Source organism: Festucalex cinctus, chromosome 11 (assembly GCF_051991245.1).
Source record: "Festucalex cinctus isolate MCC-2025b chromosome 11, RoL_Fcin_1.0, whole genome shotgun sequence".
Taxonomy (NCBI): Eukaryota; Metazoa; Chordata; class Actinopteri; order Syngnathiformes; family Syngnathidae; genus Festucalex; species Festucalex cinctus.
In genome coordinates, this window is record NC_135421.1 from 7,116,942 (window position 1) to 7,132,025 (window position 15,084).

Here is a 15,084-nt window from a genome sequence, read left to right on the forward strand (position 1 = left end):
ATCATCATCATTGTCGTCATCTTCATCATCGCCGCCATCGTCTCCCTCATCGTCATCTCCACCATCATCATCACGAGCTTCATCATCGTATACGCCATCATTGTCATCATCGACATCATCACCGCCATCGTCTTCATCATCGTCTCCATTGTCTTCGTCATCACCATCATCGTCGCCATCATCATCTTCATCACCATCATCATCACTATCTTCATCACCATCATCATCTTCATCGCCATCTTCATCACCATCATCGCCATCATCTCCATCATCGTCTCCATCATCATCATCACCGTCATCATCATCATTGTTATCGTCATTGTCTCCATCATTATCATCGCCGTCCTCTCCATCATCATTATCATCTTCATCATTCCCATCATCGTCATCATCGCCATCGTCATCATCGTCATCATCGTCATCATCATCATCATCATCACCGTCGTCTTCATCATCATCGTTGTCGCCATCGTCATCACCGTCCTCGTCATCATCATCATTGTCGTCATCTTCATCATCGCCGCCATCGTCTCCCTCATCGTCATCTCCACCATCATCATCACGAGCTTCATCATCGTATACGCCATCATTGTCATCATCGACATCATCACCGCCATCGTCTTCATCATCGTCTCCATTGTCTTCGTCATCACCATCATCGTCGCCATCATCATCTTCATCACCATCATCATCACTATCTTCATCACCATCATCATCTTCATCGCCATCATCATCTTCATCACCATCATCGCCATCATCTCCATCATCGTCTCCATCATCATCATCACCGTCATCATCATCATTGTTATCGTCATTGTCTCCATCATTATCATCGCCGTCCTCTCCATCATCATTATCATCTTCATCATTCCCATCATCGTCACCATTGCCATCATCTTCTTCGTCTTCACTGTCGCCTACATTATCATCATTGCCGTTGTCATCGTCACCATCATCGTTTTCATCATCATCTTCATCATCATGTTCTCCTCTGTCATCTTCATCATAGTTGGCATCATCGCCATTATCATCATCATCACTGCTGTTGTCATTTCTGTCTTCCTTGTCATCGCCGTCGTGTTCATCATGTTTGTGTTCATATTCACAATGTTTTTCTTCTTCGTGCCGGCGTTCCCTTACGTGAATCGCATCTGAGCGTCTTCGAACCGGTCTACTGTCACTTCCTGTGTCAATGCAGTTCAATCGTACATCAATTTTACATCACATTATCTCTCTTTTGATTTAGGTTTGATAACTTACCAACCAGCAGAAGCACAATAAGAAAGATCTTGTACATCATCATCATGTCAGATGATGTCCTATAATGTGATGAAAAGGATTGTATGGTTATTGACAGTATATGAAAAATAATGTATTTTTGATAACTTTAATTTTTTTTTTTTTTGTGAAACACTGTTGCCGTGGCAAAGCATTATTCACCAAAAAAAACAACGCATATTTAGAGGGTCTTAACATGGACGAAAACTCATGAAGCGTGGGACACAAATCAGGTCTGGCAAGATTTTTTAATAGTTTATATTGACTTTTTTTTTTTTTTTTAGAAATGGCTCAGTAATGCTCCATACAATTTTTCAACAAAGCACACAAAGTTGTATGTTTGACTTGGAGCTACAAAATTGTAGGCATATCCAAAAGTCTAGCTGTACGTTAAAGCCGACAGGTAGTCCGACATTTTAATTTACGTTCAAATTTTGACCCATTTTTGGCATACTATAGAGGTCACAATTTCGACTTAGAGGCTGCTATTATACTAATTCTAAGTTATTATTGCCCCTCTACCCATGACAGTGAAGTTTGCGTGTTGGTAGAAGTGGCACTTTAGTCAGGGCTCAGAGCGCAATATTTACAGAAGTTGGAGATGGCTAGTTTGGAAACAGACCCTCATCTTACCTTCTATGACCTGCTGTTTAATGAAATTGCCGACTTTGCCGGAAATCACACCAGCCGCACGACCTATATCATGCAGTCAACACCGTAACCCCTTACACTGGAGCTCATTTAAAAGCTTAAAAAGCCTGGATGCGTACCTGGGTCTAAAGGTAAAACTCTTGTATTATGTAACTGATGTTTTTTTTTTTTTTTTTTTTTTTTTTTTTATTATATTATATATATAACGTTCACTGTGGAGAAAATGCTTAACATGGCTTAATGTTACAAAAAAAACTAGGGACAGTCTAAAGTGCTTTATGTTAAGACCCATTCAGCCCTATATGGAATAGATGAAATATAAGTTCGTAGATGAGTTAAGGGCTGGACTCTCATCAATTGTGTGAAATTTTGAGAAGATAGGATCATCTGGGTCAAGTTAAAGCAGCTTTTATTGTCACGAAATATCAGACTTTGCGGCACCGTATAGGCCACGCACTTTGGTGAAAAGTTACAATATTCGGTGTGGGACATGATCAACATCTTAAGGCATTTCTGACCAATTTTCAACTGATCCCTTCAACGAGCTTGGCACAGTAGCTAATAACGTAAAGTATGACATTTATTGTCACCTATCCTAATTTTATCGTATAGAGGTTTTCAGGCCGTGACTATTAAGTTGCATGAGAAACTTGAGATTTTTTGGAGCTTGAACATGGGAGTTATGAAGCATTTGCTCTTTCTGGACAAATGACATTTTAAAGGCAATATTTGATGCCCCGCCCCGTCATATAGTATTTCGAAAAGTCCAGATTTTTTTCCCCGGTTGTTATCCCATGTCTTGAGATGATGCATGCCAAGTTTGAAGTCAATTGGATAAAAAATGTTTGCAAAGGGGGAAAAAGCATGACCACAGTGAATGTGCCAAAATTGGACATTCAAAAATTCATAGCTCACTTCCTGTACATTTTAGCACGTGGTCCCAAGAGACGTGCGTCCCAGGGTGCTACACCTGCCTGCCAATTTTCATAGCTTGAAACACGTAATTCAACACCTCTGTTACAATCTTTGTTATTGTATGTTTGCTAGTAAAATATATGAGCAGTGATCTACTAACCCTGGAAAAATGATCACTAAAAATCAGTGAATACCTGAGTGCTGCCATTTTGCTAGTGCCCACACATTTGCTTAATAGGATTTACTGTACATCCAGACTTTGTGACGACCATTTACATAAGGGTTCCCCAATTTCAGTCCTTGAAAGCCGGACTTCTGCAGGTTTTCCATTTTTCCACCGACCAGCACATCTGATTCATAAAATGAGCTCATCAGCGTGCCTGATAACGATCCTTATCTTTAGTATCAGGTATGTTGGTCGGCGGAAAAATGGAAAACCTGCAGGACTCCGGCCCTTGAGGACCGGAATTGGGGAACCCTGATTTACATAAAACTCAAAGATGCTTTACGAACCCATAAAACTTAAAAAACTGACAAATATGAATGGACGGAAATCTCATCATATAATGGGACACCATGATCATAATGTTTTGCTCCATTTCTTCCTATTGATTGCAAGAAAAGGATAACACCTGACTGGATGAATGCTGAACCACATACCGTTGCACAATAGATCCCAAAAAAATCCAACTAATATGCTAAATGGAACAATTGGTAGCACAACTACAGATGGAGACTTTTGAAAGTAGATGGAGGACCAGTCTTGGACCTTGATAGATAGGATGCTGATATCTTGTGCCTTCATTTTTTTTCCCCTCCTTGTATTTTGTCCTTCTATTGCAAGTCAGTAATATCAAGCTGTGCATGTAATCTAAGGACAATTATGGTTATGAGTGAATGAATGTTGTCTGTTTGACCAGTTGTTGTCAATCTTTTTTCAATGATGTACCCCCTGTGAAATAGTTCATCCAGGTATCCAGTAAGCAGCGCAAAGCATTTTTGGATGACCAAAAAAAAAAAAAAAATTAATACAGTTCTGTGTCTTTATTAACTCTTTGACCGCCAAAAACGTTTAATGACGTATTCTAAAATCCTAATGAATGCCGCCAAAAACGATAATTTACGTTTATTACGTTTTTTTGTTGTTTTTTCTCTGAATGGGCAGCGCAACGTCTTTTCAGCGCTACCTTGTCACTAAACAAAAAAATATTAGTGTCAAAGTCACTGTTGTGCAAAAAAAAAAAATGTATCTTTTCACAAAAAGCTTGTTTTTCTCTATTTTTGATTATTTCACTCAAATGACCTAATTTCAAATGGTGATTACTAAAGAACGGAATAAGGTAGAAACATACTTTTTTTTTCTCTCATGAAAGAATGGAATCCAATCTTTCATATGGTAGCCACCATATTTATGTCATCATACAGCACAATATTCTGTTTGCTTTGAAAGATGAGTGAAAATGCCTCGAATCAGCGAGCACCGTCGGGTTTTTTTGGATAACGTTTGGCAGTCAAAGTGTTAAACCTCGTAACTCCATTTGTAGTGCTATCATTCGAACTATTTGGAAATTAAATGATATAATACAGAATTATAAATCTATTCTCAAATAAATAACAGCAGAACGTGCTAAACAGGATATCATCTTGAAATATTAAATAAAAAAATTTATAAACTTTTTAAATGTATTTTAAAATCTCACCTAAGCCTTGAAGTGCCTTAATGTACCTCCATTTGAAAACCACTGTGTTAGAAAATAAAAGTATAAAAATAAAAAAAATTAAATAAAAACGATGCAATGTACTCACCACGCTCAAGTAAGTCAGTTGTTCGTAGGTTGTTCGTAGAAAGTCAAGTTCACTTGATGTGTTGTCGTTTCTGTGCCTGCTTTTATGTCACCTCAAATTGTGTTGTGATCATTTATAAATGAGTGGAAATTCAAACAATGTCCTACCCTTTTTAAAGGTGTGGTTGACAATTAAAAGGCAGTCTTTGTGTTTCTCAAAGAGTAATTGCTTTCAAATGGTCCACCTAATGACTAACCAAAGAACAAATGTTGTCAAACGACATTTCAAACAATTTCTTTAATAGTCAAGTGAGTCAAGTGTCCAAAATGCAATGGAATTTACAACTTGGGCATTATCTAGTTAAGCTAATGTTTTGTCACATGTTCATTTCATGTTTTGACAACAGACCAACCTGATAAACAAGACACAGAAGTGCAACAAAACTAGAAATCATCATCTGCCGCAATGTCCATTATCACGTCTGTTTCCGGACCTTCAAGTCAAAATCACCAGACTAAGACCAGATTAAGACTGGACAGAACACCAAGAATAGAGTAAGGCCAGCCCAAGACCAGGCCAGATGGGTATCAGGACTGCCTCAGAATGTAACATATCGTTGAAGTACCAGAGGCGCCGATACTGCATTAAAACAGTGGTTTCGGTATCGGTGAGTATTCACAAGTAGCATGCCGATACCATTAATTACAACTGCTGTCGGCCAATCAGATGACAGGTGACGTCACGGCCCCGCTAGTCCCCCGACAACCGGCACAGCAGAACCACTGCCGAAAGGGTTCTAAACAGCGGTTAAAACTGAACCGGTCGGCCCCGAAAGAGTCCCATGGAGACGCTAACCACCGGGGACAAAAAAATGCTGCTTCGGTGTGGAACTAGTCCGGTGGAAAAGCGCCATTTGAAGCTAGGTTCCAAGAACAATACCTGGACTTGCAAAGGATTCATACCACTTGAAGAGATTTCTGCTCACTTTGCTGCAAATATGTTATGTGCTGGAGTTGGAGCCCAAAAGCGCAGACACAAATAGGAGTTTAACACTTTATTCGCATAACATCAAGAGGTGTGGAACTAACTTGACTTGACCAAAAACAACGAGAAGGCATCAAGGAAAAGAGGAGCAGGTGGCCAGCTGGACAGAGGAATAATCCGACAAAACACACACTTCTCAGTCTGGCTTATATAGACAGTGAATCGGTCAGATTGGCTGTGGCTAGACATGTGGGTAACACGACTGACATGGAATTATCTGATTGGCTGTTGACCAGATAAAGACATTCAAGATTCTTGACATCACATAGCTCCAGACATCACATAACTTAAGACCAGTTGAAACGAGATGCCGGTTTCATCAGTTCAAAACAGACATTTGACCTCAAGGTTATGACCCAAACATAACCCTTGCCTGACCCAAACTTAATACTATGAAATCATTTTTACTTTGTTGGTGTGTGCACTTGTACTTGTGTTTACTCATCTAATTAGCACTTTGAGGTAATGTCCTTGTTCTATATATTAATTTATTCTCATTAATATTTATATAATTTAGCGTCTTTATCCAATTTTTTGACCAGTGGAGGTGAGCCCGAGTACATTGATTTCCCACTATTTGCGGGTGATAGGGACCAGGTCCTACAGCAAATAGCGAAAATTGGCGTAGAATTGACAACCATTTTAATTGTATTGGGAAAAAAATTGGGTGTTGGGGGAAGCTGTCACAGAGAAGGTGAGGCCTGACAGTTTCAGAGGTGGTGCTGGTGGAAGAGGAATGTCATCTAAACAGTACTGTGTCCTAACCCAGCAACAACAAAGGGAATGGAATTTGATTCAATGGAACTTTGTCCAGCCCCTCTATCATCTTCACCCAGTTGTGGTTTATCTGCACGCTTTCATATAACAATGGCTACTGTCGTGACACACTGGCAGGTTAATTATAAAATATGCAGATTGATTCTGTCATTTACCGCTTTTCCACAAGACCAGTTCCACACAATCGGCTTTGGTTGGCACCGAATGTTCGCGGTTCCATTCAACTATTTTGGGGCCGAGCGGTTAAAATCGAATTGCCTTTTTGAACCATCTCGGAGGTGGTTCTAAAGCACCCGTCATCTGGGGCCGAGCGGGGCCACGTCATCACTGTCATCTGATTGGTTGACAGTGATGAACGAGCAACTCTGAGGCACACACCCATTTCCTGGTTTTACGCAAACGAAGCTGAGGGATTATAACACTGAACTATATTAACAATTTAATATGTACTATGTCCAATGAGTGTTGGAACGCGGCCTGTGTGTCACAGCAGTGGCCGCAAATGCCGCTGGTGTGTGAAACCCGGTAGTTGGAAGTCGGACATCTACCTCATTGTCTTGACGCCGCTGGCAGGCACCTGTGTCTTGCTGGTTTAAACCTCGAAATAGCATTTTTATCTGTATGTGAATGTTTCTGTTCATTTGATGGGCTATACTTTGTGACGTTGCCACATCATGCAACGGCAATTCATATTTTGAGTCCCTGCAAAAACAGTGGTCGACACTTGCCACCTGAGAACCGCACACGCTGCGAGTGTGCAAGCTTGAACAGATCAGTTGATCCCGCCGCGCACCTTTTGTAATGCAAATGCAACATAGGCCGTCTGGTGTAGTGCCGGGCCACGCGGTGTAGTGTGGTGCAGTGCCGTTCAGGTCTAGTGGAAAAAGTGGCTTTTTTTTTTTTATGTTAGCCTGCTTTGTGAAGTCGGTCATGACCAGGTGTTTGATGATTTTCTTCACTGGTGTGATGAGTCCTTCCTACAAATCAATGTTCCCAAGACAAAGACACTTTGTATAGATTTTAGACGTTGGTCCCCGGTCCCTCAGTGTTGTCGTTCATAGCCAGTCAGGTGAGCTAGTGAACAACTAAAAATATCTCAGCACTATAATTGATGATAAACCCAAATTTGAAATGAACTGTGAGATTCTTTGCAAAGATCAACAAAGGCTTTTTTTTTGTGTCAGAGAAAGCTCTCTAAATTTCAGGTAGATAAAAGCCCAATGAAAATGTTCTCTACTGCTTTTATTGAGTCGGTCATTTCCTTTTGTTGGTATGGAATCCTTGCTATGAAGGACAAGAACCCCGTAGGGAGAGTTGTTCGCACTGCTTCCAAAGTAAGTGGTGTGAATTTCAGAAGCTTAGATGAAATTTTCAACATTCAAGTACTTAAGAAAGCAATGTCCATTCGTTAGGGAGTTAAGCCACCCTCTGAACCAAGAGTAGAAGCTTGTTTATTCTGGTCTTCACCTAAGTGTTCCCCCAGCGACCAAAAACAGATCTTGCTCAAGGGCACCTCAGTCTGGCGGGGATCGTCTTCGGATCCTCCCAGAGGCAGGTGGTGATCTTAACCTCTTGTGCGCGACTGCCCACAGCTTCTTGTGAACAAAGCTAAACTCACAAGTGACATTTGAAAGATTTGAAATTTTATCATTTGGGAAGGGGTCAACTCAATGTACACGCATGCAACACGCAAGCACTAAATCCTACGTGTGGCGGCAAAAATGACAGGTTCTTCTAAGTCCCGTGACCGCCTTTAGCCTATCCCAGCGCGTCACCACCCTGCAAGTGGCAGTCATCCAAACGGTTAAGCCCATTTCCCTCTTGTTGGGTCACTCCAATGATTGAGTACAGGCGATGACACGAGCGTAGGTGTGTCTGTGGTTTGTTACACATAAGCAGATACTTCAAAGAGCTATTCTACCACCTGTATCTCTGATGTCACTTGCTTGTTGGTGGCACATCTGTCACTGAAATCATTTTGTGGCTTGTGTGTAGTTGCTGTGTAATTGTGCTGAAGCCTTTCTATTGTATTATAGTCAAGCCATCAAAATGCTGGCAACATAGTACCCAAACATGAGAGGTGACAAAACTATTCACACTCTGTGTTGAAGTACACGTACAGGAAGGAGAAAAAGCGATGAGGTACGGACTTGTTTCTAAAATAACTACAGTCACTGAAAAAGTATTTCATGGAAGTATAAAACTCAACGAATATATTATACTTACTTTAAACCTTGGCACAAAAAAAACCAAAATTGCACACAAAACATATTTCCTATTGATGACATAACATGAGAAGAATTATAGACCGCATGACGTGGCAAGGAGGCTTGATGTGGTTAGTCATTTGATTTTCGTCTGTAAGAGAATCAAACGATTACCGCTAATTGCCTTTAATAACACAATGATTCACAATGATTTAAAAAAAAAAAAAATAAATGTTTCGAGGAGCTATCTTTCATAATGACTAGCCTTTATGTCGCAGTTATTCTACGGAAACAAGACAGACAAGTGAGAGGCTGTTTGGCGTTCAACTTTAGACACAATGAGGAGCCACCTGCTTGGGCCAAAGCACTTTGAATGAGGCTATTTGGTACGTAAAGACTTGTGCCTTGATCAGACTACAAGAAAATAGCCCGATTTTGGCCCGACAGACGTGTCGCGGACAAATCGGGCATGTCATAAATGATTTTGGGTTGTCTTGACATAGCGGCACCCGTGTAGTGTGACATGTTCAACGATCGGTCGCCTATTGTTAACAACCATCACGACGAAAGTCGAGCATGTCAGAATTTTTGCTCGTCTTGTTGCACAATGTGACATACGTATGTCGTCATCCATTTGGTTCTGCAGCATTGACTAATAGCTTTTTTATCTGAGTTTGATCTACAGAATAAAACGTCTGAGTGAGTGCGAGTCCAAGACTGGTGATTACCTACCTTTTGCTAGGGGTTTTATTATTATTATTATTATTTTTATTGTTGTTGTCATCATCATCATTATTATTATTATTATTATTATCATTATTATTATTATATTATTATTATTATTTTTATTTTATTTTTTTTAGATGTACCTATGTAAAGGTCTGGTGGGAAGTTCCACTGGTTCTTGTATGTTAATGCTCGTGATATTATACTAACAGTAATGACCAGAAAACTGCATGTTCTCAGTTCAACTCTTTACTGAATGCCAGAAAGAATGAGTACACAGCTGTGAAGCCCTCTTCTCTTAGTATGAGGAAGAGGATCTAAACTATTCAAAATAGTCTCTACTTTACTGTCTTGGGCGGGCGGGTCAGCCTAGCCCATGTGAGAATGTGTGGCCTTGATGGTCTTAACTGGTTTTCTGCTGGATAAGTGCACCAGAGTGCAGATAGATAGTAAGGCGCCAAGCCAGGACAGGTCACAGCGACACAACGTTCTTGCTCAAGTTACCTACCTAACCATTAAGAGGCCTAATCTAACAACACCTGTCAAATAGCGTTGAGACAGCAACAATTCCATTTAATATAATGGATCAGGATAAGTGTGTTTCAGATACTGGTATTAAACTTTACATCATTTTCACTATTCTGTTGAACACAGAACATGAATACCTAGAATAGACAAAGCAGCACAACAGGCAAACACCAGAAAAAATAGCTTTGACAGGTCTCAAGTGGCTCATGTATTAGCAGCCTTCATGTGTCAGGTTGGGGGGTTTTATTGTTCATTATTGGGTGACTAATGAAAAAAATCAAACCAGTCCTGACGTGTGGGTCAGCATGCGGATAAGACCATGCTTGCGTTTCGTCAATCAGCAAAGTAGACAGTTATAGGGCTTGGATGAGAAACAAAAGTTAGCGTTGGTGCCAGTGGAACATCATTTAACCACACTCACACATACACTGACTTAACTAACGAGGACATTTTTCTTCGCCTTAGAACATAGTAAGGGTTAATTATAAATCAACCATAAATTTTGTCTGCTCTTTGGCAACAGATGATTCGGAGGAAGACAATCTGGAGTCAGATCTGGACCAGGTGGGCAATCATGCCTTTGCTCGAATGGAGGGTGACGTCGACAAGCAACGCAAGCTCATCCTACAGGGTCACATGTCAGAGGCAGCCATGCAAAAGCAGCACCAGAGGAAGTAAGAGCACCAGTGACAACAAAACGCTGCAATGGTTGCCAACACGGCCAAACAATGCACGTCGCATTTCCACCTTCAAGCCAAGGAGTGTAGCACTCCAAGGCATTCAAGCAGATCGTCCAAGAGTTGAAACGTCTTGTTTGACAGAAAGATCAATAGCACCGCACATGCTGTCCTTTTTTTTTAATTTGATAAAATACTATGCATGGAGCTCAGAGGTGTGACGACCCTATTTAATATGACTTTGTTTTTGGAAGCATACTCAAAAACTCACCAAACTTTGCAAACATACGTATCCTGGGAAGTATAAAGTTCCCAGATGCACACATTTGAACTGGTTGTACAAGGCAGATGATTCATACTAAATTGATTTAATCATCGGGCATGGGTAGAAAAGATGGATGTTTCACCAACTTTTTATGTGTCTCTTCTCTAGCTACAACCGCTGGTTGTGTCGAGCCAGAGCAGAGGACCTCTCCGACATTGCTGCCCTGAAAGCATTATATCAAACAGGTAGGGTGTTTGTACAGGTTGTGTGTTCTAACAGAGCTGATGCCAGCCACAACTTGTCTGCCTTTTCACACAACTGGTGGACTTTAGTTGGAAAGTATCTCCAGTAGAGGTCAGTGTTGTTCCACATTCTTCAAGAATGCTTGAAGGGATGCCAGGGCACACAAAATGCTGAATGCTGATTCTCTAGCCAAGATTAGGCAAGATTCTTCTATGGCAGCCTCCTCTGTTGGTGATTATACATAGACTTACAGAAAAATTTAATAAATACAAAGACTGATTTTTTACAAAAAAAAAATCAAAATAAAACTAATAAATATTGTTTATAATGCCATTTATAATGGATTTTTTTAATGTGCATATTAGATTAGATACTTGAATGTCAGTCTGTTGATTTAGCAATTTGCTTCATTTTATAATAGCATGTAATACATTTTATATTACCAATTCTCATAATGATCATAATATGTGGTGCAAGGTTTAAAGCAATGAACATGCTTTAGATAATTGTATCTAACACAACATTCAACTAGGATTAAAAACTTAACATGCATCCATCCATTTTCTTAACCTGCTTATCCTCACAAAGGTCGCGGGGGTGTCGGAGCCTTTCCGAGCCGGCTTCGGGCAGTAGGCGGGGTACACCCTGAACTGGTTGCCAGCCAATCGCAGGAAACTTAACATATAAAATGAAAAGGAAAATAGCATTAGGCACGGGGGAAAATGTTAGCTTCGCTAATTAGGCCAGTATAAAGTAGACACCATATTGAGTACTGTTAACCTCTACAAATTATTTTAAAAAACCCTTTGCAGCCTAGTTACATAAAAATAAAAAAATATTTACTGATTAGATTAGCCATCATTACCATCAAGTCTGTCAGAGATAGCGGTCAGCCAAAAGAGGGTGGCAGAGGGAAGTAGTTGGGTGGGTGATTGGGTGCGTCATAGTCGAGACTTGCATTTATTGGGCACTGCTTTGCATTTGAATTTACAGTATAGGCCTATTATCTTCAATTTTAAGAATTAATTCAAGGAATAACCGGTTCGGAAAATGGATGGTTGGATGTTCAAGGTGATTATTTTTTTCTAATTTACCTACACCCGTTTTGGCACACCCTGGAGTCCCTGGTGCCTTTAGCATTTGCCGATGTGGCTTAATTTCTGGCCCTGCTGATTCCATACTGTGGTACACTGAAGAGCCGAGTCAATTCAGCAAAATATAGACAGTTGACACAACAATGGAAGTTATCTTTCTTCTTGACATATGGCTCTATGTTTGAAGGCCAGCTTTGTCTTTTCCCCATTTGGGAAGGGACCATTCTCTTTCCACCAATCAACAAACTGTGCAGAGCCTAGCGCTGCCTCTGCAGTGTCTAGATCCGCCTCTTTAGGTACCCTATCACAGCACCATAATCCTATTGGTTGTTTTGGTACCCACAACTTTTGCTTGAAATGCATTCTTGTAGTAGTTAGCATCTACCTCACAGTCAAGAGATTCAGTGTTTGAATCTAGTTTAGAGTAAGGCCTTCCTGTTTGGTCTTTGCACCTGCATAGTCATACTGTATCTCTCAGAGCACACTAGGGTGCCACAGCACCCTGGTTATAAGTCGGATGGATGGATGGATGGATGGATCGATCGATGGATGGATGGATCGATGGACGGACGGGCGGACGGACGGATGGTGTTCATGCAATATAACTATTTAAATGACAAACACAGTGATATACAGTATTAGAAAACAAATAAACATGTTAGAACTTGTCAGTGACTGTATGTGTCATTGATACATTATGTATATATCATACTTGTGACTTTGTGTTGTCTTTCTAGGTATGGACAAGTGTGGCAGGACAGTGATGGTTGTGGTGGGACGAAACATTCCAGTGACCCTTATAGACCTTGAGAAGGTGCCACTTCCCCACTACTACAACATTTTCTAGTTAGAAGAGTCAATGAAAAAAAATTAATAAATCAAAACATTTTTTTATGACATTAGAATCAAAATACAAATGATAGTGGTCAAATAAAGTAATGCAACAATATTGTTTCACTTCATTCAATTTTTTTTTTCAGAATTTAAAAAGGAAATAAAAAAAATATTTTTGAGTTTCCTTTATTTTGCATGCAGAACTCTTGTTTGACAGTGATCAAGCATATTCCAACACACAAAATGCCTTTTCATTGCTACTACTAAATGTCATTCATCATCCTTAAAAATATAAGATGAAGCATTTAAAAAAAAAATGTCATTAAAATTTAACTTGAGTTTCACCCTAAATCTAGTTAGTTTTTATACATCACATTAAAGATTTGGATCATTTCAGCAATAATTGACTGTTATTTGACTACAAAATGTCAAATATTTGTACAACACAATGTGTTACAGCCATGTAGAATTCAACTCATTAGGGCCCGAGCACAAAGTGTTGGTTGAGCCTTTAGAGTGGATTTAACACTCAAAAATTTGAAAAAAAAGAAAAAAAAAAGTATGTATGCACACATATCTGCCAAAACCTGCTCAATAGTCTGTTGATTGGATGGGACTTGGTGTGGTCCCTATGTTGTGATATGAGTCCATATCATGTTGGTTTGTATGTGCACACAGGCCTTGCTGTATTTCATCCACGTGATGGACCACATTGCTGTAAAGGAGTACGTGATGGTTTACTTCCACACGCTGACGGGCGAACACAACCACTTAGACACGGAATTCCTCAAAAATCTCCACGACATCGTCGATGCCAAGTGAGTGTTTAGTGTGGCACTTTGCTGACATACTGTAGTTCTCATCAGAGGTATTTTTCTAAGTACTCAGGCCAGTGTTGATTTCGTCAATGATGATGAAATGTTTCTGTTGATGAGACTGGCTGAAAATGTTGGGGGTACTCTGTCTGAAATTCAAAATGGATGTTTGGTGCATGTCGATGGGAGCTGGAATGATTAAGATCCCCCAGCCTGGTCAGATTGCCTCGACGCACATGCTCATCTCTCTACTCTCTGTGTAAAGTGAGGAACAGATGAAAGCTACCATAGCCAACAGCTGTTCATTCGAAAGTGAGCAAATACTCTACTAAGGATTTATTTCAATTTCAGTTCCATTTATTTCAATGACGAACCTGTGGAGTTATGTTTTCCCCAAGCTGCATGGCAGTATCAAGTGAAGTGGGATACTGACATGGTATAGTAGTCATTGGTGCACATGGATCTTAACAGTTTCAAATATCATTGCAGTATTTGTTTCACCAAGATATTTGACACATCTCTAAAACTGTTTAACTGTGGAATTAATAGAATTACGCTTTCTAACACATGCCTGAGGGTGGGTTAGTCCGTCGCTGTAACTTTGGGTGGCATTCCACAATAGTCCTTTTGCAGTGTAATGTTAAACTCAGAGTATCCTGTTGTCTGTATATAGGCTTTGCCCAACATTGAGTGGTGTTTCCAAGCGAAAATGGTGTGCTGTCATGAGCTGGCCATTATGCTCGCTGGAGTAATGTGGGGATCGATACTGTTAGAGCAGTCGATTGCTCCAAGATTGATTCTCAAACTAAACATCCATACTTTGATACTTCAGTCATTTGAGGCACTGTACTTGCTGCATTTTATCACAAAGGAAATTAGTACGGCTATCGATGAGCAGATCAAGGGTTCCGATAAACTTATTTTTACTTGGAGCATAATGCCTGAAAATCCAGGAGCACAGGTAGAAAATTTAGGGCTGCACACAAAACATCAACTTGTAAATTAAATAGTCACATTTCAGCTCATTTCCTTGATTTTCATTATATTGCTCATATTCCGTAATAATTACATTTTCAAAAAATGGCAAATTTACTGGTCGACATGGCCAAGTAACATTTACTCAAATTTCTAACATCTTAGGGGCAAAATACCACCATTTAGAGGCAAACTTGAGGCGTGCAACAAAACTATGAGTGTGATGGACATTGTTCTGGATATGTGTGCATTTAAATCTCATGAAACACT

General features: G+C 40.0%; 2 protein-coding genes across 4 annotated transcripts in view; one reads left to right on the forward strand and one right to left on the reverse strand.

The window, feature by feature from the left end:
* LOC144030205 (uncharacterized) overlaps window positions 1-4,721 on the reverse strand; it is a 13,224-nt gene extending 8,503 nt beyond the window's left edge. The window contains exons 1-3 of the mRNA XM_077536282.1: window positions 4,651-4,721; window positions 1,261-1,319; window positions 1-1,184 (exon numbers count right to left, since the gene is read on the reverse strand). The exon at window positions 1-1,184 is cut by the window's left edge and continues 8,503 nt beyond it. Of these exons, the coding sequence (XP_077392408.1) occupies window positions 1-1,184; window positions 1,261-1,306 (1,230 nt within the window). The 5' untranslated portion in view covers window positions 1,307-1,319; window positions 4,651-4,721. The remainder of the gene's footprint in view (window positions 1,185-1,260; window positions 1,320-4,650) is intronic.
* gdap2 (ganglioside induced differentiation associated protein 2) overlaps window positions 1-15,084 on the forward strand; it is a 68,461-nt gene that overhangs the window by 27,015 nt on the left and 26,362 nt on the right. For all 3 annotated transcript variants that reach the window (XM_077537059.1, XM_077537061.1, XM_077537060.1), the window contains exons 8-11: window positions 10,435-10,585; window positions 11,022-11,098; window positions 12,928-13,004; window positions 13,703-13,842. In XM_077537059.1, the coding sequence (XP_077393185.1) occupies window positions 10,435-10,585; window positions 11,022-11,098; window positions 12,928-13,004; window positions 13,703-13,842 (445 nt within the window). The remainder of the gene's footprint in view (window positions 1-10,434; window positions 10,586-11,021; window positions 11,099-12,927; window positions 13,005-13,702; window positions 13,843-15,084) is intronic.